This window comes from Buteo buteo, chromosome 9 (genome assembly GCF_964188355.1).
Source record: "Buteo buteo chromosome 9, bButBut1.hap1.1, whole genome shotgun sequence".
NCBI lineage: Eukaryota > Metazoa > Chordata > Aves > Accipitriformes > Accipitridae > Buteo > Buteo buteo.
In genome coordinates this window covers 4,220,680-4,245,542 of record NC_134179.1, presented here as the reverse complement: position 1 = coordinate 4,245,542, position 24,863 = coordinate 4,220,680, and the positions used below count along the sequence as shown (strand labels likewise).

Sequence of the window (24,863 nt, the reverse complement as noted above, 5' to 3'; positions counted from 1 at the left end):
ATGGTAAAAATAGGCATTTGGGATGCATTATTATTGCTGGAGTTTTACTGAACACTGTTTATTGTTTTCAGATGCAATAAACCTAGCAGGGGAACACAAGAGACCGAAGGGTCTAAATATCCTTCAAGCAAATCCCAGCTCCCCCCCTGCTGAGCTGCAGCCCCAATAATTACCCTGGGATTGTCTACAAGCTGGTGGCAATTAAAGCCTAATTATGGCGGGCTCGCCTGTCACCACGGGTAAAACTCTGCCCCGTTACCTCACATCTTGCCAGCAAGAAAACCTCATCCTACATAGGTTGAGGGACGAAGCGAGGATGCTCTTCAAATATTGATGTGGTTGCTCAATTAGCCTTGGCAATACCGGAGCCATCAGCTCAACAGGTATTTTACCAATTAATATTGTTGGCACCGGACACGTTGGTTTTCAAATGGGGCTTGTGCCCTCCAAGTTCCCGCTAGCTCTTGCTTTCCAGCCTGGTAAAGGGGACCAGACCTTGCTGCCTTCAGCTACAAGCTGCCTGCTACTGGAGGCAATATTTCACGTCATTTCCCATGTAAAAATCGGCGTTAATATTGCTAATTATCTTGGGGATTGGCAAAACCCCACCCTGGTGCGGGAGGGATGGATTTTGGACCATAGAAATAAAAGCCTTGGGGGGGTCGGCTGCTGCGTTTTGTGTATCGTGATGATGGGATGGAAATGAAATCCCATGGGAGACCGAGATGGTTGGGCATGGGGCATTCCTGCCGTGGGAATTAAATTTCTCTGTGGGGAAAAAAAATAAAAAACCCTCCCAAACAATATTAAATCAACGATTTGAAGCCAAGCCATCCCCAGATCCTCTGCGTGTCATCTCACGGTGCTTTGGCTGGCGGATTCGATGGGGGAATGGTGTGAGCCCCTCAGAAATCTTTGCCCCCCCCCCCCCTCCTAAAATTTGCTGTGAGCTGCTCTTCATCGGGGGGAGGGGGGGGGATGTTGGGGAGATTTGTGCCAAGGGGGGGGGGGGCTGAGCGCACCCCAAGTTTGCCTGGGGCCCCCAGCGCTGTGATTTTTGGGGGTCCGCTGGGTATGGGGTGGGGGGGTAGTTGTCCTCCCCCACCTCTCCACTGCCTGGAGAGGGGGGGGGACACACCAGAGTGCTTCCAGCTCCCGGGATGCTCTTCCCTTCCCTTCCCTCCCTCCTTCCCTCCCATCCCGGCTCTGTGCGCAAGCGTGCCCCCTCCCCCGTCTGTCCGTCCATCCATCCATCCATCCATCCATGCATCCCCGGGCTGGCTCCGGCATCCCGCACCGGACCCCCCCACGCCCTCCCCATGGTGAGTCTGTAGGGTTGTCCCCCACACTCCGTGTCCGTGTGTCCACCCCCCCCCCCCCCCCGGCCTCCGTGTCTCCGCTGCGAGCGGGTTTGCGAGCCGGTGGGGTTGAGCAAAAAAAGGGGGGGGGGATGCAAGCAAAAGCCCGGTAGCTTTTTTGGGGGGGGGGGGGGCTGGAGGAGTTGGGGGGGTGGTCCATGCTGGGAGGGCGGCAGAACAGGCAGGGCTGCCTGCTTTGCAGCTCCCAGGCAGGGTTTGCACGGGGTGGGGTGCAAATTGGGGGATAGAGGGGGGGGGGACACCCCCCACCCCCGTTAACCCAAGCTTTGGACCCCCGCCGATGCATCCCACACCACCGGCATCGACGCCCCGGTGAGCGCGCCACGCCGGCAAGCGAGAAAGCGGCTTTATTTCTGTGTTTTGTTGTGTTCTTTTGAATTATTATTTTTCTAATTAGCGTAATTAATTGGAGCACGGTTGAGCTTCCAGGTGGCGAAGCATGCGCGGGCAGCGGCGAGAGGAAAGCCCCCGCTCTTGCGATGCCCTTCCAGCTGCTACCGCCCGATTCCCGGCAAAACAAAACCCCTGCGTCTCGCGGGGAAAAAATAACCGGCCTTCGGCATCGCTCCTGCCCACGGCCACCCCTAAGGAAGGCGAACCCACGCCGAGACCCCCAGCAAGAGAGTTTCTGGCATCTCCCGATAGCGTGCGGGGGGCTCCTTTCCATGGGTATGTGCGATATTCCTGCCCGGGCGCCGGTGTAAGGAAGGGAAAATCCTCCCGGAGGCCCTGGGGAGGGGAGGACGTGCCCCGTGCACGGCTCTGGACGGTATCGCTCTCGCAGCGGCGCGGGTTGAGGATGATTTATTTAAGTGGTCTGAGCTTTTTTTTTTTTTTCTTTTCTGTCCCCGAGCATTCTCTGACCGGTTGACGGATGTGCTCCAGTAGCCCGGTGATCCCAAAGGGGTAGGAGGGGACGATCCCAGTGTGGACGGAGGCGCTGGGAGCGGGATCCGGGTGTCCTGGTGCAGGATGCTGATAAACCCCATCCCACCCCATCGCGTGCTCCCGGAGCCCTCTTCTCCCACGGGATCAGCTCGCTCCTGGGGGGAGTGGAGGGTGCTTGCCCCACGGCAGCAGAAAAAGGACTTTCAATGTCAGGTCTTTCGCAGGGTGAACCCACGGGGTTTTATTGTTCCGGGGAGCTGAGAACAAAGGAAAATCTTCCTCCGGGGGCTTTTTTTCTGTGCTCCTCGGCTTTGACACCGGGCATGGGATGTGTCTCTCCCCATCGAGTTAATAGAGCGATGCCCGGTGGGTTGGTGGGTTGGTGCCAGGCTGCTCGGCGACTCCGGTCCCCATCTCTTAGCAAGATGAGATAATTAGTCTCGTGGTAGAGCTTTTGGGAAAGCCCTGCTGAATTTGCTGGTCTTCTCTGCCGGGCTCTCCCTCCGATCGCTCTCGGAGATGAAGAGGCTGGCGGCGGAGAAGAGGGATTACCCTGGCTTTGCCAGCTGCCTCCGCTGAGGCTTTCCGTGGTGAGTGGCAGGGCAGAGTGACATGGGACGGACACCCCGGGCGGATTGGTGATGGAGCTGATGATTTTAAGTGTGCACAGAGAATCTTCTCCCTTTGCATAAGGGGCTGGAGCAGGTGGGGGGGGGGTCCATGCTGGTCACTGGTCTTGGTCTGGAGCTTTGGGGTCAGGGATCAGCCGTGCGGGGGGAAGCACTGGCACTGCTGGCTGCAGATGGCTTGCATTTCAACTCTGCAAAGTGCATTGCCGTTCCCGTTGCATTGCATTGCAGCTTTCCGTAGCACGTACCGGATCCCAGCCTGGGAAGAGCCGGGATCTTGAGCAGAGGACTGGGAGGTGGACTCATCCCAGGAGATGCTGCCTCCAGCTCCGGTGCTGGCTGTCCTGCAGGCGTGAGGTGTCCTCTTCCTATCCTGGCTCCTAAAGACACGTCCAACCTATAATGAACTCCTAACATCGTTATAAGCTGTGGGACGGGATCAACGTGCTTTGCTGGACTCTCCCTAGCCCCTGTGCTTAATTATCTGTATCATTAGGGAGCTGCTTGCTCCTCCGGCTCCAGGCAGTGATTTATTAGCAACTGCTATGGCAAGGCACTGAATCCCACAAGGACAGGGGCTAAGGGCTCTGCAAATGTAAATATAAGAGAAGGAACTGTCTGTCAACACTAATTTTAAGGAATGTCCACTGTGGAGATCTGTGAGTAGGGGGTCTTCCAGAGCTGGGACCACAACGGTGACCAGAGCATCCTCCTGGTCCCTAACCCACCCATGGAGTGAAAACCCACCCGTGGAGTGAAAACTTCTATTTAAGTCCATTTTAAACTCTGGAGCAACCACACTTACATCTTCAAGCCTGTATTTTTATAGCTTGGGTCACCCCCATGCTTGCAATCAACATTAAAGGTGGATGCCAGGCTGTAGGATGCATGAATGCCAAGTGAGACTGGGGCCCTCCACGTGCCTGTTTTCGGGGGGGGGGAGGGGTTCGGCCGGCAGTGATTCTCGGGTTGAATCCCACTAATTAAAACTGATTATTTGGTGATATCTCTAAATCCCACCTACTCTGTTGCTTATTCTCTTGTATAAGGCCGTGGTCCCGTTGCTTTAGTCCTGAGTATTTCAGAGCTGGTTTGGGCTGGGAGTCTTGTTCCCAAGAGCTTTTCCTATCATGCTTTTTTTAAATATAATTTATTTTAGTTAATTTTTTCCCCTTTTGGTTGTTTTCTCTGGGCGTAGCATGATGGCTGTGTAAGGAGTGGGGATGTGGTGGTCCTCCTGCAGAGGTTGGCATCCCGTCTTTGCCCACATCCCTGTGGACACCCCATCCTGTTTTCCCCATTCCAGGCTGGGAACCCCGGGCTGGGGCCGGTGACCCTCGTACGAAGCCATTGAGGACACTTGCGCGAGCAGTTTTGGTTTTGCAGCGTGTAAAGGAAATGATATGACGCTTTCACGCTGCTGTTTGTAACTTCTGGTTCTCTTTTTTTTTGGTGTTTCTTTTTAACCTCCCCTCGCCTGCCTCTTGCACTTGGACACCGGTGGCTTCTCCCTCCTCCGGCTGCGATCCTCATGTTTATTGAGCTTTTTCTAGGAAAAGCCTGTGTCTTCTTGGGAGGGGGGAAAAAAAAAAAGTACCGGTCTTGCTAATCTTTTGCATTTCCACTTGCTGACCCCTTGCATATGACTGGGTTGGGCTGGAAAGTTTCCTTGAAGGAAGGGGAAAGGGATTTGGCCAGCAGGGAACGGCGAAACTGGAGGAGGAGCCACCCTCCGTCCTGGTTTTGCTTTGGACTAGCGGATGCTCAGAGTGGTTTCGGGCTGGCGAGGGCTGCGGCTCCTCTCCAGGATGTGTTTCACCGTCTGCCGGAGGCTGCCAAGCTGCAGTACCGGCATCGCCGGCGGACACTTCTCCCGGCTGGCCCAGCTCTGCCGTGCTGTGGATCGGCGCGGGATGGGGACCGCCGAGCTGCCGGGAAGGTGGGTGGGAGTGATGGAGGTGGGAAGGATTCAGGCGAGCGCTTGGTCCCGGGTGTTCGGTGCGTGATGGGGCTGAAGCGGCAATTTTGGGGGAGCGGGATTTGGTCGGCGTTGGCAGACGGGGCCGGATTCTGCACATCCCCTGTGGATCCCGCTCTGCAATAAATCGCTCTGGCTCAAAGAGAGACGGGGGGCAGGTTTGCCGGCATCACTTCGGTGGGATGCTTGGGGCTTCTTGAGCGCGCAAGCTGCCGTGCAGGTGGTTGGTATTAATTACGGGCAAGTTATTTGTATCTCGATGTGGGTGTTAACGTGTGGTTGGGTATTTTTTGGTTTTAAGGCGCATATTTACGTGCTGGCCGTGCAAAAGGGCACGGCGGAACTGCAGAGGGGGGCATTGGCAGGCAGCCTGCCTGTGCCACCGCTCTGGGTGGCATGGAGTGGCCGGGGTCACCATCCCGGCATGGCACGTGCTCTACTGGGGTGTCCAGTGCGGTTGGGCTTGACCACCCACGGGTGCTGCCGGTCCCTGTTCCACAGGCTCAGGGATGGCTGGAGGGGACCGGGGGCTCCCCCGCCGCATCGGTCCCTCGTGGAGGACCACTCTGTCTAAGCTAGGATGGCATCCTCCATTGGCTCTACGATGCCATCCCGAGGATGCTGGGATGCTCCTGGGTTTGCTGAGCCGCTGCCGTTCAAGGACCGTTGTGGGATGCAGCCCGTGCCGGCGAGGGATGCTCGGAGGTGCGATACAGCGGTCCCAGGGGAAGGATGGTGCAGGGGTACATCGTAATGCACAGCAAGGCTATTTTAAACAATGCAGCACCGGAGGAGGACTCTCCTCCCTATGCCATGCCTGCAAAATTATATCAACAAATCTACATTTATCTTCTTTTTTGGTTTGTTTTTTTTTTTTGTTATTGCAAATCAGAAACAACCTAAACCGCAAAGCCGTGTCCAGGTAGGACTGAGCGGGGAGCTGGCTTCCTTTACTTCATTATTTGCAGGTTTAAAAATATAGATGCTGAAGCTTGGGGTTTTTTTTTTTCTAATCCTGGGCCTGCGAAGGAGGCTTTAACCTGAGCTCACGCCGCTGGAATTCCCCGCTGCGCCTGGGAGAGGCTCCTCGCCTCCAATCGCTTCCAGATGCTGTTCCTGTTTCAACTCTTCCCCTCGCAAAATGTCTCCCCCAGCTCGCCGGCAGCCTCGCCGAAGTTTTCCCGGCCGGATTCGAGATCCCGATATCCGGCCGGGCTGACTCAGCCAAGCCTCAATTTTTTTAAACAGAGAGTAATGCCACTGGTGAGAGATCACAACTCGCCCTGTGGCCTTGCACAAGCCGGAGCTCTGGGTCAGATCCTGTGTGAGGTTTTGAGCCGCTTGCGACATTTCTATCGGGCGGTTTTTTAATTTCCTTTAAAAAAAAAATAAAAAAAAATATATATATATATGACTTGGGTTGGAGTTTGGGGCTCATGGTCCCTGCTGCATCCCCTGCCTCTGCTGTTGACTGGGTAGAGCTTCCCTGAGCCCCCAAATGGGGGGAAACTGAGGCAGGAAAGCACTGAGCAGGAGCTGAGGATGCTTTAACGCTGCAAACCTGCTGCTCTGGGGCTTTGCTGATGCTGTATGCGCTCTGCCGGCCGAGCATCCCCACGGTGGGTAATAAACCACCCCTGTCCGGGTATTAAAACCCCATCCCGGCAGCTCCGTGGCCGTTGGGCTTGTCCAGCCCCCCCCGGTGTGGTGTTCGTGGGGTGAGATTTTACAGCACGAGGATGGATCCGGACCCGCCTGGGTTGGGAATGGAGGAGAGTGCTGGGGCATCATGGGGAAAAATGGGGTGGAAAGTGAGAAATAAGGGGAAGAAGGACCAAAGGAGGACCGGAGTGTGGGATGGGGGGGAGGGTGTCAAAAACTAAGGGGAGCGAAGGGCTTTAGGGGTTAAATGCGATGCTGCCTTCCCAGTGCTGGGTTAAAGCGGAGAACAAGGCGTCAGGAACCGCGCCAAGGGCTGGGAAGTCCTCTGGTCCCTCACTGTACAATAACCAGTGCCGCTTCAAAACAAAAAATAGAAGGGAAAAAAAAAAAAAAATCACAAAGAACCGTCTGTTCATGCACATACGGGCTCAACAGGTTTCCCTCCCAGGCAGGGTCTGGGTAGCGAGCTCTCGTTTTTTGGGTGGGGGGAGCCGAGGGGGGCCAAGAGCCCGGCTTTTGTTGCTGTTTACACAACAAAAAAATATGCGATTTGTCCTCAAAAATATTACCCCAGGCTCTTTTTCCGCTGCCTTTTTTTTATCATGGGGTGATGGTCGCCCTTGCAGCTTTCGGTGCAGGCGGAGCGGGAAGGTACAGGCAGCTCCTGATGAAGGGCTGGAGTTGTTACAGGGGCTTTTGCAATAAAAATATAGGTGAATGCAAGGGTTTGGTGCCCCAGCACTGCGTTAGGAGAGGGGGGGATAAAACCTGCCCCAATGCCTGGTCACACTGCCGAGCCCCTGCATCCCCCAGCAAATTTGGCTTTAGCATCCTTATGGTTCTTCAGCGTCTGCTGTGGAGCTGGGGCTTCCCAGGCCCCTTTGCTACCTAATTAACAGAGTCGCTGCTTAATTCTGACTGCATTTACAAGTTAAATTGACAGATTATCTGTATTATGCAAACGCATATTTAAGTCTTAATTATTTATTTGCCTGGCTCAATGTATGGGGTGTCTGTAAATCAGCAGCTTTAAGCCTGGGAATGATCTTCTCTTGGAAGCACAGAATTTTGCTAAGAAATAAACCCCAAATAGGATTTTTTTTTTTTTTTGTCTGATGGGTGATGCTAAACACCCCAGATTGGAAACAGTGGTGATTTCTCACATCTGTTTTTTCCTTTTAGGTTTGTTTTTTTTTTGGGGGGGGGGGATTATCGCAGGAGGCTCATCCTTAAATAGCGGTCGTTTATTTTTAGGTCGGTCACTGCTTCAGATAATCCAGCTTGGCTGGGTAGCTTTGCTTTTCTTCCCATTCTCAGGGATTTAATAGCAAGAGGTTTATTAAATTATGTTTTTTAAATAAAATTTTATTTTTAATAATTTAATAAATTCAACAAATTGTTAATTTAATAAAAAAAAACAGTTGGGGTGGAGGATGGGGGTCCTGCTGGTGGTGGCTCTTCCATGCTCTCCTGGCCAGGGAGCATCCACTGGGATGCTGGGGTGAGGATCAGCAGGGAAGCCTCTACCGAAAAATCACATCCCACACCGGAATTACACCTTTGGCTCGGCGGAAGGATGGTTGGGAAGTGGCTGGATTATCTCCCGCTAAATAGCTGCCGAATGAATAAGCTCCTGGTCCCGGGGCGATAGCGATTGGGGTGACGTGAGGGATGTGCCGGGCTTGGAAACACCTCGCTCATGCCAAGTAGAGATGTTTTCTCCAGAGGAGGAGGAGGATGAGCTCACCTGGATTTTATTCCCCTCCCAGCCTGGTTTTTGCTCTCTCCCCCCTCGGGAGGTAATTTTAACCGAGGGAGACTGGCGCCGGCGATGGAGCGCCGATGGACGGACGGACGGACGGCTGCCTTGCTTCAGGTCTGGCTGGTGGAAGGAGGAGACATGCCGTCTCCATCTCCCCCTCCTCTTTTTTTTTAACAGCCCCTGGAGGGGGTCTGCTCCTTAATGGAGAGGATGATGGACAGGGGAGGGATTCGGTGGCTCGTCCCTGCCCCACGCGTGTCCCCTCTTGCCTGTGCAAGTCCTGAAAATGCCTGTACCCCCTGGGGATGCTCCTGCACCGGGGCTGAGCCCCTCAAAGGACTGATCCTGGCTGGCTTTACTCTTTAATAAGGGAAGGGATGCGGCCGTTGGGTTTTTGTTTTCTTCCGCCCAAAGCCACGAGCACCACGGAAGGGAGACGTTGGGGAGCGAGCGCGAGGTGCCTTTTCCCCTCCCCTGAAATTTGGAAATAGTTATTTAAACACAGCCTGATACGCAGGAGGGGAAACTGAGGCAGGCAGCATGGCTGGGAGCCTGGGGAAGAAAAGGAGCAAAATTCAGCTTGTTTAGGGTTTTTTGAGGGCTCTGGGATACGGGACATTCATTTCCTGCTGGGATCAGCTGCCAGATGGGTTGAGCTGCCTGCGGCGAGTGGTGGAGATGGCAGCTCTTGACCTGGCAGATGCCTGAACCACGATGGGGTTTTTTCTGGACCTTGGGCTGGGAACAGCCGATCGCATCGGCCGATGGTGGGGGAAGAAGCTGGAAAACAATCCTGGGGAGACCGGCAGAGATCCGGCTCCTGGGTCTTCCAGTCGAGCTGGAAAGACCAGCTTCAGGCAAGACCTTGGATCCCCATCCAGGGGTGCAGCATCCTCCCGGGAGGATGCTGTGGGGAAGGAGGCATCCCCTTGCCCACCCCCAGGCAGCTCTGAGCATCCTCCTCATCCTCCGTGTGGGCAGGGGCTGATGCTGTGCCATGAAGCGCTTTAGTCTCTCCCCGGGGAGACTTTAACCTTGTTAGCAGATCCTATAATTCATGGCTCTAAATCAAAAGGCTCCTTGTTGGCAGCGATGTTGGATGCTCCGGTGGATTCAGGGCTGCTGGAAAGACCCTGGTGCAGGAAGGTGAATTTTTTTGGGGCACTTGCAAAGTGGCCCCAAGTGCATCTGGTTTGGCTGTTGATTGCGCCAAGCCCTCTGGTTTAATTGCTCCCCTCAGCAAATGGTGGAGGTAGGAGAAAGCAGAGCTGCTTTGGCTGGAGAGGGAAGGTGTGGTGCTGGGACGGAGCCATCCCTTGTCATCCCAGGGCATCTGCGGAAAGCCTAGTCCTTGGGGAGAAGTACCCAGCCTCGATGGTAGGAGAAACCATCTCGGAGATGCTCTACGGTTTCCTTCCCCATCCCTTGCACAGGGACATACCCTCTTCGTTAAAATTAGCGGGGCATTGAGAGGGAAGCATGCCTTGGGGAAGGCTTGCACCAGCTTGGCGGCCCCCAGCATCTCTTGTCTTTGCTTTTCCTGGCTGGAGGAGATGGAGAGAGGTAAGGAAACCTCCTGCCCTTCAGAGTTTCCCCTTGGAAGTATCTTCCCTGCCAGGGCTGGAGCACCAGCTGTGGAGAGAACCTTGCTGGTCCTGTCCAGGCCACCCTTCCCCATCTGCTTCACCCTTCCTTGCACTGAACTGGGCTGAGATTGGGCCTCGTGTGGTTTTTTGGGGAGAGCCGTGACTCCCGCCATCCTCCATCCGTGCAGGAGGGAAAAACAAAGCCGACTCCTAACTGCTAATCGAGATGGCAATGAACTCGCTTCACCTGGCTGGCTCATTTTCCCCCTTCACCCCACCTTGCTGCTCATTAGCTGGGGTAATTAAGCTGGATGCAGAGCAGCTGTCCCTGCAGAGAGGCTCTCTTTTTTGAGAGGCAGCATAGCAGAAAGGTTTCTCTGTGTGGCAGCTTGTTGGCAGGGTTTTTCCTTCCCCAAATTGTAAGGATATTATAGCACGGGGCGAGGATGCATAATCTGGGAAGTCTGGGGGGAAGAGGTGCTGAAGATGTGGGATTAAGGAGCATCCTCCGTGCGGGAAGGCAGCAGAGCCACACAGCATCCCGGGGTGAGCATCCGCCTTTCCCTGGGAAGGTGCATCACCCACTTCCTAAAAATCCGAGTGAGTCACGGAAGGGGATTTCGGAGGGAAAGGCTAAGAGGCGTTGGGGAAACCTGCGGTGAGGTCTGGGCTCTGAACTGCCGCGCCTCCTCCTTAAAAGCAGCTGGAAGCCCAGCCCTAGGTGCTGCCGGTGCCGGAGGAGGTGGGTGGCTTCGCTGGGAACCCTCTGCCACACGTGATGGCTTGTTGGGGCCCTTCTACTGGTCCCCTGGGGCTGGTTTGCCACTTGGAGCTGCCCCGGGTAGGGCTCAGTAGGGATCCGCTGGATCCTCCGCGGGCGGATGGCTGCTGAGCGAAGGGTCCCTCGTGCGCTGCCGGTGTGGGTTGCCGTAGCCCTAAGGATATTCTCCCTTTTCCCTTTGCTAGGGGAAGAGAGGATGGCCTCGTAGATCCCACCGAGCTCCTGCCTGCTCTGCCTGGACTGAGAGGACGGACCGTAAGTAGCCGTGACACCCCCCCGCCAGCTTATCGTCGTCCCGACGGGGACCGGCTTCAGCTTCTCCTGCTGCCGGGGATGCTGGAAAAGGTCTTCCCGACACAAGCATCCTCCTCCTGGCACGGCTGATGGGATTAATGGAGCATCGAGGTGATGCTGGGGGTGCAAAGCGATGGAGCGGGTTATTTTACGGATATTTTCCGCCGGGGCCGATAACATGGGAGAAAAGAGCAGGGGAGTTGTGCGAGCGTGCCGGCGTAGGGGCAGGGGGGTAAATCCGTCTGGTTTACCCCAGAGGTTTCGGGGCCGGAGGACCAAAGCTCAAGGGTGGGGTTACTTTAGAGGTTATGCTACCCCAAAACTGGCCTGTTTGCCAGCACGAAAGAGGAGGCGTGGAGGAAATGGCGAGGAAACCGCAGGGCTGCCGTGGCGGGGGGTTTAAGGTGGTGCTTGGAGCATTGCAAAGGGGATGGCAACTGGGCAGAAGGCTTTTGAGTCCCTAAAAGGGGACCACTAGTCAAAAGCCACTGGGGATGGTAGCTGCCAGTGGGATAACTCGGCCCTGGGGCTTCTGATCCCTTCATTTCCCACCCCCTTTCCCCAGAGAGCGGGGCTCGAAGCCGGGCGTTGCTTGGGTTGGGGTTGGAGATGGGTCGGAGCATCTCGATGGTTTAGTTTTTCACCTCCCTGGACCGTTCGCGTCCCCGCGGTGAGGGAGCGGGTGCTGCCTGCGGATGCTTTGCCTGCTGCTCCTGGGGGAGAGGCTGCCTTCCCCCTGCCTGCACCCCCGGCTTGCTGCCTTCCTCTTTTCTGCTGCCTTTTGGGGGGGGTTAGACCGAAGCACAGGCGCAAAGCTGCGTTGCCAAAGCCGTTTTCGCTGTTGCCGCCTGCATCCCCGGGCAGTCCCCGAGAGGATGGAGGTGCTGGTGAGCAAACACGGCAACAAGGTGACGATGGTGGCAACCGGGGACCGGCCGGGGCAGGTAGAAGGAGGGGGTGGCTGGATTGATGCCGGGGATTTGGCGATGAAATCCCACGGGTATAAAATCGACACTGGGTGGATGCCCACCCTCATCTCGTTAGCGTGGTGTTTTCCTCCCATGGGTGGCTCGGCTCTCCTCAGACAGCTCGGCTATAACCTCCATGTTGTAGCGAGCCACATCTGGCAAGAAAGAGTTGGGTTTTTTTTTTTTAAATAGGAAAAGAGCAATTAAACCTGTATAACATAAATAATAATATATAACCCGTAATAATGTAGGCTAATGCACAGAGGAGGAGCCCTGTAGCTCCTTTGATGACATGGCGTTACCCTGGAGGCATGGAATGCTCAGGTATACCCATGCAGCCAGCATTCTGGAGCTGTAGGAAGGGATTTGGGTCCCATCCCTTTGTTTTTCCTGCTGCAAGGATTAAAAAAAAAAAATAGGGGGAGAGGAGAGGATGGCGGCAGTGCTGGCCTGAATCGTGTTTCAGCTCCCGAGCGCTTTAAAACGAACAGTGCTGTGGAAAGGCAGGAGCAGCCCGGATTTGTTTTTGGAACCTGCTGCCGTGGAAGTACTCTTCCCACCTGAGCTTGTTTGCTGTTGCCACCTCTGAAATTGCACCCTCATCACAGGTAAATGTTTTGTTAAGGCTTAGATTCCAACAAGGTGCTGGGTGGTTTTATTTTTTTCCTTATCCTAAATCTTTGGCCAGGTTATTGAATGTATGCCTAGGGTACCATGGGCTAAGGAACCAGCGCTGCCTCTCCAAACTCCCTGTGTGTTGGGGAATGTTTTGATTGTCTAGAGTTTAATGATGGTGATGATAGTTGAGTGTTTATGGGCAAGAATCAGGGGGAAGGCCAACAAGGCAGATACCACGGTGGGAGTCTCTTATAGACCACCCAACCAGGATGAAGAGGCAGATGAAATATTCCATAAGCAGCTGGGAGAAGTCTCACAAGCGCTAGCCCTTCTTCTTGTGGGGGGCTTCAACTTGGCAGATATCTGCTGGAAATACAATATAGCAGAGAGGAAACAGTCTAGGAGGTTCATGGAGTGTGTGGAAGGCTTCCTGACTTGGAGAGTGAGCCAACAAGGGAAGGCATCCTGCTGGACTTGTTCGTGAACAGAGATGGACTTGTGGGTGTTGGGATGGTTGGAGGCTGTCTTGGGCACAGCGATCACAAAATAATAGTTTTTGATTCTTGGAGAAGTAAGGAGGGGGGGTCAGCAGAACTGCTGCCTTCCTGAGGGCAGACTTTGGCCTGTTTAGGAGCCCATTTGACAGAGTCCCTTGGGAGGCAGTCCTGAAAGGCAAAGGGGTCCAGGAAGGCTGGACGTCCTTCAAGAAGGAAATCTGAAAGGCGCTGGAGCTGGCCGTCCCCATGTGCTGACAGATGAGCCAGCGGGGAAGAAGACTGGACTGGCTGAACAGAGAGCTTTGGCTGGAACTCAGGGGGGAAAAAGGAGAGTTTCTGACCTTTGGAAGAAGGGGCAAGGCACTCAGGAGGACTACAAAGATGTCGTGAGGTTATGCAGGGAGAAAATAAGAAGGGCCAAGGCCCAACTAGACCTTAATCTGGCTATTGCTGTAAAAGACAATAAAAAATGTTTCTGTAAATACATTAGCAACAAAAGAAGGGTTAAGGAGATTCTCCATCCTTTATTGGACGTGGGGGGTGTCGCGTCCCAAAGTTGGAGCGACTCAGGTTCGTGGATTTCCTTTGTCAGAATTAAGGTGAAACGACACCAGGGGAGTTCAAACAACAATCGACATTTATTCAACCTAGCTAACCTTGCCCAAGTACACGTGAACTTATCAATATGAACCTTGCAACATGTCATTAAGCCGCTGTTTGAGAAGAGGAGGGAAGTATAGAAAAAAAGAAATGGGAAAAGGAACATGAAATGTATCAGAAGGAGAGCCCTCTCGTTGAGTCATGAGGTTCAGAGCAGACCCCCTTGCTTTCTGGACTCCTTCTCAAAAAGGAGCCCAGGGGCAGCTGGATCCACTCCTAGTCTCAGACTTGGTCAACGGTCTGTGTTTAAAAGGATGAGGTGTAGGGACTGTGGAAAAGAGAGAAGGAAAAGAGGGAGAGAGAGAATGAGAGAAAGAAAGAAAGAGAGAAGGGTTTCACCAGTCCTGGGTCCAGCATTGGTCCAGCCAGCGTAGAGATCCAGTTCCGGAGGGCGCGCGCCAAGGACTCGTTCTCCCTTCTTTTATAGTATGTTAGTCGATGGTCTCGACAAGCGCAGTCCCATTCCTGGGGTTCTCTGGAATCGGTCAGTGAGCTTTGGGGGGGGTGTGTGTGTTCATTACAGAGTTGCCTCTCTTTTTCTGCTGGCGTGACCGCTTAAGATAGAAGCACAGTCCCATCCTCTGTGGGGCCTCCTCCTCCAGGCGCTGCTGTGCTCCTTCTCCTGGTCACTTAAGATAAGGACTTGCGGCTTTGGAGAAGTGCGGTCCCACCCTCCGGGGGCCCCTCTCCTTCGGCCACATTGTCCTGTTCACAAAACTCCAGCGTTTTCACAGAGGCCGTTTTCTTCACCAAAGTTCTTCAACGAATGTTTGAGGCGTTGACTATAATTTGTCAGACCGTCACAGGGGGAAACATGGTGGTGAAGGCTGAGGGAAAAGGCTGAGGGACTTAATGCCTTCTTTGCTTCAGTCTTTAACAGTAAGACCTGTTGTTCTCGGGGTACCCAGCCCCCTGAGCTGGAAGAAAGGGATGGGGAGCAGAATGAAGCCCCCATAATCCCAGGGGAAATGGTTAGCGACCTGCTACTTCGACACACGCATCCAAGTCTGTGGGGCTGGATGGGATCCACCCGAGGGTACTGAGGGAGCTGTGGAAGTGCTCACCGAGCCGCTTCCCATCGTTTACCAGCAGTCCCAGCTATCCGGGGAGGTCCCAGTTGACTGGAGGTTAGCAAATGTGATGGTCATCTACAAGAAGGGCTGGAAGGAGGATTTGGGGAGCTACAGACCTGTCAGTCTGACCTCGGTGCTGGGGAAGTAGGATAGGATAAATGCGGGTATTGGCGGCACGGGCTGGCTCTCTTTGCCCTCAGCGGGGCGATGGCTGGTGTCGAATGGGATTGATTTTTGTGGTGCTGTGTCCTAATTGCTTCCTGCAGCCCCCGGGCTGCTGTGCTTGCAGGTTGTGCTCTTGTAATCGCTCTGCCCTGCCGTTTTCTGGCAGCATCCCCATCCCACTGCAGCATCCCTGGTCCCCCCGCCAGCACCCCCATCCCACTGCAGCATCCCTTGGGGAGGGTCAGATCCAGACCCTGCTGCCTTTTGGGCTTGCGACAGCGATGGTTTGCAATCCTGCAAGGTTTTTCTCCCTGCTGTGTGTCTCGATTTCCTTCCCAGCTTGGGGGGGGAAAAAAAAAAATAAAAATCCTCAAGCACCTGGAGCTCGCAGCAGCCAGGGCGAGGAAGCTTTGGGATGCCAGGCTGAAGATTTGGGTACCTTTGATGCTCAGCCAAGCCCAGGCAGCACCTTGAGTCGGCCGGATCCTTTCCCCGGAGGATCGCCCCCGGCCGCCTCCCAGGTTGCGTTCAGGCTCCGGCACGTGCTGGTTTTGCCGAGGCAGGTTGTGGGCGAGCCGGTGCAGGGGGTAAGCCAGCATCTGCCAGGCTCCTCCGGCAATCCCAGCCCTACCGCGTGGAGAAAACCCGTGGGATGGGGGCTTGGAAGATCCCGGGGCTGTAAACTGCTTCCTTGGGGGTCGATCCTGGTTGTTGTCCTCAAAATGGAGTGCAGGATCTGTCCTGCTGGTCCCCGCAATGCTCCGTGTGCCTTGAAGGCTCAGGAGAGATGGTCCGGCTGGGGTCGAAGGGGTCTGCGCTGTCCCGTCTGTCTGTCTGCCTCCCTTCGGTTCCCATTGCTGGGAGTCAATCCCTAGGGATTGCCGGTGCGACCCTTCCTTGGGTGCGATCCCTTCAAATCCAGCTCTGCTCCAGTTAAAAAATAAATGCACGTTTTTTGGGGGGTGAACCGTTGGGGATGCTCATTCTTCAGCAGGCATCCTTCTCACCTGGGGAAGCTGGACCGGGCAGTGGGCGGCTCTGTGCCCCATGGATGTGCGGGATGGGTTGGGGTGGCGGGAGCAGGGGAGAGGTGTCCTTGCCTTGTGTCACGCTTTATTTTACCAATCCATGGGTTACCGTGGAAACATAAAATTGTAAAGAGCTTTGGCTGTGTGGCCTCCTGGTCCATGGATGCTTTGATGGGATGGCAGCGGGTGGCTGGGATCACCGTCCACCCATGCTGGGATGGGGTGGGGGGATTTGTATTCACCCCCCCACCTCTGCACTTGCTCCATGGCTTTAAATGCATTTTTTTTTTAAATTCTCCCCCCCCCCCTCCCCCCCCAACCCCCCCGAATGTGGGCTGGGAGCAGCTTGGCCGGTGCCTGCTGCTGCTTTGTGGATTGATGTGACTTAAATCCAGAGCTGCTGGAGCCATCAAGGGAGATAGGGATGGATGGAGATGTAGGGATGAGCTCCTCCCGGGTCACCCGTGCAGCAGGAGGGTCAGTCCCCGTGGTTGTTGCTGGGATCTCCCGGGGGCTTTCCTGGGACATGGCAAAACTGGGAGTCAAAACCCTGCTCCAGGTCTGAAGGAGGTTGGAAAACTCGGTGAGGGGCTTCGCCGTGAGATGCCTCTGCAGCATCCTGGGGATGGGGCTTTCCCGTAACAGCGGGCTGGGGAAGGGGAGACCTGGCTGTGAAGACGGGGCGGTGGTGGGGCTTTTAAGTCATTTATGCAGTGATAATATTCAGCCCCGGGGCGCTCTGGAGGTGCGTTGCTCAGACATCAAAAGAGAGGGGCCTTTTTTGGTTGCTTCTTCCAAGCGTGGGGAGCTGAATCCACCTGGGACTTCCCCCCTGCCAGCTCTGGGGCTTGGCGGGGGAGGCGATGCCCTGGACCGAACCCATGGGAGCGGTGGTCGAGGCGTTCCTGCGTCTCTTCTGCCCCTCTGCTCCGCTCTGGTGAGACCCAACCCGCAGTCCTGCGTCCAACTCTGGCGTTCTCCACACGGGAAAGGCAACCTGATCTAGTTGAAGATGTCCCTGCTCACTGCAGGGGGGGCTGGACTGGATGACCTTGAAAGGTCCCTTCCAACCCAAACCATCCTCTGATTCTGCGATCCCTTTTGTGAGAGAGCCAAGCGCTGAATTTCACCCCACTGGCCGGTGATGCTGCGTTGGGGTACCGGGGGATGCCGCAAGGGAGCAGGGATGCTGCGGGAGCAAGGATGCTGCGGGGGCTGGCAGGACCCTTTAGCGTTGCTCCGTCCACCAGCTCTGCGTCCCCGGGATGGAAGGAGCTGGCTCGGGGTGCTCGGATCTTTCTGCTTTAAGTAGTCGCTCTGGTTTGGGCTACAGATCTGGCAGCACAAGGCTGGGGGGAGCTTGAATGGATTCCAAAAGCACCTCTGCGGGGAGTAGCCTGGGAGTGCTCTGTTTTCCTCCACATTCCCCAAACGCTTCACTAAACAGCATTTGTTTTCTTTGGGGATTATTAACTGTGTTTGTCTTAGATAAGTTTTGCATCAGGCCCAGCTTTGTCCGTACAAGCCTGGGAAAAGATCATAAAGCCTTCAAAAAAAAAAAAAAAAAAAATTAAAAAAAGCCAGTATGTAAAAGCAAACACCGGGGGTAAGAGTGGATTTTGATTTTTCCCAGTGCCTTAAGCTGGCGGAGAGGGTGAAGAGCGCTCGGTGGGAAGCTCAGCTGAGTGATTTGGCACCAAAGGAGAGAGCTGGGGGGTGAATTTGGTGCTAAATTTGGGGCCTGATGCCCAGCAGCACCCCAGCCGTGGGCAAATGGGGATGCTCAGACCCTCAAGGAGCATTGCCAGCCTCCAGCTGCAGCGGCTGATTTCCTCTAGGGGACTTCTGTGGCCAGTTTTGTTAGGAAAAAAATTAACAACAACAAAAACCCAAGAAAGCACAAGCTGTTTTTTACTTCCCCTTAATTTTATTTTTTTCAAGCAAATGCAATGTATAAAGGGGCGAGACTCCCCAGCTCCTTGTCCCTGCTTGCTCCGACCCTTGAAGCTGCAATCGTGGGTTTAATCTTCCCTTTCCTTCCCAAGCCGGGAGGGACTCACAGAGCCAGAAATACCGATGCAGGATGAGAGCCAGGGTGTAAATTGGGAAGGGGGGACGGTTTTGCTTCCCGTTCTTGGTGTCCCCGGGTGATGGTGGGGCTGAGCCTTGGCATGATTCACCGGGAAGGGATTTGATATCTGTTTTACGGAGGAGAACTGGTTCGGGGGAGACAGACGCTTTCTCAGGGTACTACCTCACCTCTCCCTGTCCCCATCCCTCTGCTTTGCTGTAAAACGGACAGTTTTCTATGCTTCGTATCCCACCCCGTTGCTTGTAGCATGGTTTAATTGCCCTTCCTGCCCTTTTAATTTCAGGAGCCAGTGATGAGGAGGGGAAGAGCCTGGCTCTCGTGGGACCATCTTTGGTCCCGTTTCTCCTCTTTCTTGATACGTGTTGCCCCAAAAGCTGCTGCTCTTGACTCATTCTTGACTGGGTGAGGACATGGCCCCATCGGGTGGCAGGTGCCAGGCTCATTAATGGCGCTTCGTTAGGCAGGGTGGGGTGCTGAGATGGATGCCCCCACCCCCCAAAAAAGGTGACTAATCCTTTGAGACCAGGATTTCCATTGCCCAGCCCAGGCGTGCACCTTTTCTCTTGACTGGGCATTTAACACGTCATCCTCTCCTCTTCCGAGATGTGGCCAGCCCGGAGTTCGGAGCAGCTCGGTTACAGGGTGGCAAAGCCAAACCCAGCTCTGAGCCGGGCTTAGAGTAGGATACATCCCTCAGGAGCAGTTTATCAGGGAGCAAAGTCTCCTGCGTACCCCAAAACTTCTCCCACCTGGTAAGTTACTTTTCCATCCTTGCTGTGTCACAACGGGATGAGGCTGAGCTGGTCCCGGGGTGGCTCCGACCACGGCTCTTTGCTGCCTTATTCCAGGAGCGAGAGGTTTCGGAGGAAGAAAAAAGTCACCCCGCTTCCCCAGCCGGCGCTTGCGCACGCATTAAGCTTGCGGCATCCCCCTTTCCCCGGGCCGGGATGGTTGAATCAAAGGCGTTGGAGGTTCCCCAAGTACGTCGTGCTCTTTGCTTTGATTCCGCTTGGCTGCTCCTGTCCTTTCTGCCTGGTGCGGTGGCGGCATGTTTGGCTTCATACTTGTGGTGGCTGGTGCCGGTCGGATGCTTGAGCAGGGGTTGGGCTTAAAATCTCCCTCAAGTCATCACCATGGGCATCGATTTGGGTGCTTCAGGGTTTTTGCAGTTGAAACCCCACCAGGGGCTCATTTTTTCTTTTTATTATTTTTTTTCCTTTTGAATTTTGGCATTTAACCTGTATAGCCGAGGCTTCTCGGGATCTATGGCTGCTTGCCTGGCTTTATAAACTCTGTATAAATCAAACCTTTGGTGGCTGTGGGGCAGAGAAATGCGAATTTAAATCGAAGTAACTCCCTTGGGGACCCCTTGCTCATCCAGAGGTGCGGATGGGGCAAGCAGGGGGGGGATGCTTCTTGGACGGGGTTTTTGGGGGATGGCTCTGATGGATTTTAACCTCATCTGATGCCTTTTAACCTCATCTGATGCCTTTCCCTCTTTTCCCGCTGCAGGTGACCAGCAGCAGCTGCGATGAGAGCTCCGGCCCTCGCCTGATGCCTCTCCTGCTGATAAAAATGATCAACAAGTCTCGTGAGTCCCACGGCGGGGGTGTGGGGGGGTGTGGGTCCCATCTCCCTCTTTCCCAGCAGGGATGAGGGTCCTGGGGGATTTACATTTGGAAATTTGGCTTTGGGGTAGCATGCTGCTTTGCTGTGGCTCCAGCTGGGTGATGGAGTATCGGGGCATCATGGGTGAAGTCGCGGTGGGGAGGGTGATTTTGGGGTCCTTGATCCTTTGGGCTCAGGCACCCGGTAGCCCTTGGGCTTTGCGATATTAAAATGGGGTGGAGGCACCCGGAAAGAGGGCTGTGTTCTTGTGGCCTTTGACGCGAGGTGGACAGGAGGAAATGGCCTTTTGGACACAGGACAAAACCAACCTGGCTCCGTCACGGAGCCGATTCTCTCGGGGGAGGTGGGGGGACACGACTGCGTCGGCCAGGCCCCCGCCGCTCCCCGGGTAGAAGGCTTTGCTGGGGACGGCTCTGCAATCCTGGATCTACCAGGACATCCCCGGGGGCTGCAGGTCCCCCACACCCAACCATCCAGTCCCCAGGGTACCGGCTTGACACGGTGTTTTTCTCTTGCCCTCCCCCCCCCCGCCTCCCCACCTCTGGGCACACAGGAGGGAAGATACTCGGGGTGCTGGCGCTGTTTCTGGTGATGGTTTGGTACTCGATCTACCGGGAAGACAGGTACATACAGCTGTGAGTGGCTTTTATTAAGGTTTAAAGGATCTCCTGCCCTTTCCCTCGCTCTCGGGAGGTGACATCCTCCCACCCGTCCCGCTCGGAGATGCCGGAGCATCACCTCGCTGGATCCTGGGGGACCGGGGAGGTGGCAGCATCCTCGGCTGCTGCCGAAGGAGCGGGGGGACGCGATACGAGGTTCCCCCTAGGCGTGGTGGTGGCGGTCGGGCTCTGAGGGGTTTTTTTTGGCAAATGCCGGTGTTTTTCTGAGCCCGGGGAGGAAGGGAAAACCCCGCTCTCTTTCCAGTCCCGGCGATGCTGATGGAGACGAGGAAAGCAGAGAGCGTGCGGTCTATGAGCAGGGCAAGAGAGACCTCTTCTGATGCAAGGCTGCAAGCCCAGCAAATAAATACCCAAAGCAAAGCTGACCTTAAATCTGGCTGGCAGTATCCCCGGCGCTGTGTGAATCCCACTGTGGCGGTGCCAGAGCCCCCTTTGCCAGGAGGGGAATGCAGAGGACCAGGCATAATTTTTTTTTTTTTCCTTAACCTCTTCCCTTACAGCTTTTATTTCCCCGTGCAAGAAAACAAGACGATGTGTCCCCTCGGGGAGGTGGAAAAGAAAGCGGCGCAGCTCATCGGGAAGTGAGTATCGGGGTTGGGAGCAAGAAGGGGGGGATGCAGAGCCAGGACCAGCCCCCCCTCTCACCGTGCTGTCCCTCCATCCCGGTCTCACTGGCCCTTTGCTCCTTGGCAGCTACACGAGGGACCACCCGCTCTTCTTGCAGCTGAAGGACTATTTTTGGGTGAAGACGCCGTCGCTCTACGAGCTGCCCTACGGCACGAAAGGAAGCGGTAAGCCTCGGCAGCGCTCGCCATGGGTTTCTGTCCATCCGTCTGTCCGTCCTGCTGCTGCTCCCCAGGGCTTTCAGCTTCCCTCTTATTAAAAACATCTGCAGGTTGACTTTTTTGGATGACTATTTTCCTTTTTTTTTTTTTTTCCCCTCCGCCCTAGCAAGTTGTTTGCTTGACTTTTAGACGTTGCAGCACGTATCTACTTGCCCTGGGTGTGTGTGGTCCCTATAAAAGGGTTTAGGGTGAACCAGGCTTTACTAAACCCCAGCCAAAGATTATCTGCCCAGATCTGGGCAGAGCTGGGATTAACGGCAGGAGGAGATCTGGCAGGTATGGGGAAGCACTCAGGATGTTGTAGCAGGCAGGAGCTGCCTTGCTCACCTCCTCGCCCTTGCTTTGCAGAAGACGTCCTCCTGCGCTTGCTGTCGATCACCCACTACTCGCTGCCCGAGAGCATCCAGAGGTAACGCCGGGGTGGGTTTGGGGGCTTTTCTGTCTTTCTCTTCATTGTCTTCTCTGTTGCTCCCTCTTGGGAGGGGGAAATTTGTACATTGTGGGCCCAAGGCTTGGCAAAATGAACCTCTGCAACCCAGGAATGGTGGACTGAACCTGGGAAGCTTTGCAGAGTGGACAATGCAGGCTTAAAACCCCCCTCGGGGGTTAAAACCACCTTGGTTTAGAGCAGGTCTGGTTGAGACGACGCTTTTCTCTCTCAGCCTGAAGTGCCGGAGGTGCGCGGTGGTGGGCAACGGCCACCGGCTCCGCAACAGCTCCATGGGAGAGACCATCAACACGTACGACGTTGTGATCAGGTACGGCCCCGGGGTCTGTCCCGTTGACCTCTCCCCAGTGCCGCCTGCGGATGGAGTTGACGCCTGCCGTGTCCCCATGTCCGTGTTCTCCCCCCCCCTTCCCTGCCAAGGTTGAACAACGCCCCGGTCCACGGTTACGAGCAGGACGTGGGCTCCAAGACCACCATGCGCCTCTTCTACCCGGAGTCGGCCCACTTCAACCCCAGGACGGAGAACAACCCCGACACGTTGCTGGTGCTGGTGCCCTTCAAACCCATGGACTTCCAGTGGATGGAGGCCATCCTCAATGACAAGAAGAGGGTGAGCGTGGCGGGGAACCGGGTCTAACTCTCATCCCACCCCACCCTTGGGGACCTACCTCTGTTATTGGGACACCGGTGGACATGACCATCATCCTCTTGCAGGTTCGGAAAGGGTTTTGGAGACAGCCCCCGTTGATCTGGGATGCCGACCCGGAGCGAGTGCGCATCCTCAACCCTTATTACATGGAAGTAACTGCTGCTAAACTGCTCAACCTCCCCATGAAGCAACCACGGAAGGTCAAACAGGTAAGGGGTGGGGATGGCCGGTCCCCCTGCACCCCCCCGAGGGCTGACATCCTCCCCGCCGGTCCCCCTGGCTGTCCCCGTGCAGCTCGCTGAAGGCCATGGCTCTCTGTATGTCTTCTCCTCCACCCTCTCCCTCCAGAAGCCCACCACGGGGTTGTTGGCCATCACCTTGGCGCTGCACTTCTGTGACCTGGTCCACATCGCAGGCTTTGGCTACCCCGATTCAGCCAACAAGAAGCAGACCATTCACTACTACGAACAGATCACGCTCAAGTCCATGGCGGTAAGTATCCACCCCCACTTTTTTTGTCCGTTTTACCCCCATTTTTCCTCTGGGATGGGGGGGATCGCAGCCCTCCGCTCCCCTTCCACGATGGGTGTTGAGGTCCACCTTGGGATGGCCATCGCCCAACTTCTCCCTGTAGCCCCGTGTCTTTGTAGTCACGGCGGAGAGTTGGATCTGCTTTACGTGTGAGCAGAAGGGCTCATGGCTGGGGGGGCTTGGGCAGGGTCACGGCCCTCCTTTTTGGGGGGGGGGGGGTGTGGGCTCCTCGCTTCAGGTGCCAACGTAGGGTCAACTCAATGCCGGTGGGGTGGACGGGGCGGAGGTCTGGGAAGGGGGGGCAGAAAGAAAATGCGTGGCACCCCCCCGCCTCGTCCCCATCCCGCAGGCGTCGGAGCACAACGTCTCGCACGAGGCGGTGGCCATCAAGCGGATGCTGGAGCTGGGTCTCGTCAAGAACCTCACCTACTTCTGAGGACGTGGGGGCCGCGCAGGGACACCGTCGTCGTCCCCCCCCCAAGAGAGAGGGGGGAACACCACGCCGGCACGGCCGGAGCCGGCCGAGGGCAGAGCATCCTCCTCGCTGCCACCTCGCCCTGGGACTCTTGGAGCGAGCAGGGAAGGGGCTGGGGGGGAGCCCACGCTGGACCGTGGGTCCCCCGAGGCGGGGGGGGGGGCAGCTTTTTGGGAGGGGCGCAGGGAGCCCCGCGGGGCGGCCGTGTCGCAGCATCGCGGCCGGTGCCTTTTCCTACCGACGCACTGAAGCTACCGAGGACACGGAAGGGGATTTTTGGGGTGGGGGGGGTCCTCCCTCCTAGCAGGCCTGGGGGGGGGGCAAAGGGAGGGGCAGGAGCCCTTCCCTTGGGCTTTCCCTTAATTCCCTCATATTTGGACGAGGGCCCCGCCACGGGGCTGATCTTGGGGGGCCTGGGACACCCCCCAGGGAGTGGGAGCATTTGGGGGCCCATGTCACCTCCTCCCTGCCCTGGTTCCCCCTAAGTATTTAATTCCTGCTAACCCCCCCCCGCTTTTCTTTTAATTTTCTTTTAATTTTCTTTTCACTCGGTGGCCCCCTCCTGTGCCTTAGCGCTGGCGTGGGGGCTCGTCCCCACAGCCCCCCTGGCTCGGGGGCACCCCGGGTGCCCTGCCTCGAGGTCCACTGGGGCCCTTTGCGGGGGTGGGGGGCAATTTAATTTAATTAATTTAAATGCTTATTTATCGTAGAGCCTCCCCTGGGGTCTGGGTGCTATTAGTGTTGGGGATGAGTGGCCTTGGGTGGGGGGCTGGCGGAGTGCTTGGCTCCAGGCACATGGGGGTTTGGGGGTATCCCCCCCAAAGGAGGGGTTGACTGGTGCCTTCTCCCCCCCCCCCCTTGGGCTGGGGGTGCAGGGGGGGGTCCCTGGGACCTGTGGATGGGGGTGTGTGTGTGGGGGGCTCCTGCTGCCACCCAATAAAGGTTTTGGTGAGGCTGGGCTGGGCTGGGTGCTCCTGGAGGGGGCTGAGTGTGAGCAGGGGCTGAGCCTTGTTGTGCACAACACTCGCCCCCCCCCCCCCACCCCAATGTACCCCCCCTCTCCCTCCAGCTACCCCTTACCTGCTGCGTCCCTGGGCACGATGCCCCATCTCCTGGCTCCCGCGATGGGGGTTGCCTGTGCCTCAGTTTCCCTCTTCCACCGGGCACACGCTGGGCCCGTGTCCCCAAGCTGGGGGGACCCTTCCCCTGCCCTCCCCCCACCCCCACCCCGGGGACCCCACCGCGAGGCGGCGGCACCCCCTGAAGCTCCGGGCTGGCTCCGCGCCGGGGCGAAGCCTCACCAAAAGAGCCGGCGTCCTTGCCGGGGGGCGGCCATCAGCCCAGGCGTGCCACGAGAAAACACCTCTTGTATTGACCGCAGCCCTGCGCTCCCGCGATACAGCGCGGAGAGGCCCTTCCCGGGGTAGGGGTCCCTGTCCCGCCACTGTGTGTGTCCCCCCCCCACCCCCCCAAACCCTCTCCCATGTGGCGGGACCCCAACCCACCCCCCCCAACCCCCCTGCAACGGACTCTATAAGTATGGACA

General features: G+C 56.1%; 1 protein-coding gene across 14 annotated transcripts; it reads left to right on the top strand.

Annotated features, from left to right (window-relative positions):
• The first annotated feature begins 1,248 nt into the window (after positions 1 to 1,248).
• Positions 1,249 to 24,297, top strand: ST3GAL4 (ST3 beta-galactoside alpha-2,3-sialyltransferase 4). 14 transcript variants are annotated; one of them, XM_075034927.1, is made up of 14 exons: positions 4,539 to 4,835; positions 8,306 to 8,412; positions 10,851 to 10,920; positions 18,909 to 19,040; positions 19,573 to 19,651; positions 20,243 to 20,324; positions 20,870 to 20,950; positions 21,063 to 21,160; positions 21,563 to 21,623; positions 21,877 to 21,972; positions 22,083 to 22,272; positions 22,377 to 22,520; positions 22,660 to 22,803; positions 23,192 to 24,297. In XM_075034927.1, exons 1-14 carry the CDS (start codon positions 4,539 to 4,541, stop codon positions 23,276 to 23,278), a joined length of 1,668 nt encoding a protein of 555 aa, XP_074891028.1. In that variant the 3' UTR covers positions 23,279 to 24,297. The 14 variants fall into 14 exon arrangements, with proteins under 14 accessions (XP_074891025.1, XP_074891023.1, XP_074891028.1 ...); XM_075034922.1 differs by lacking the exons at positions 4,539 to 4,835; positions 8,306 to 8,412 and adding an exon at positions 1,266 to 1,322; XM_075034914.1 differs by lacking the exon at positions 8,306 to 8,412 and having other exon boundaries at positions 4,575 to 4,835.
• Positions 24,298 to 24,863: the final 566 nt, after the last annotated feature.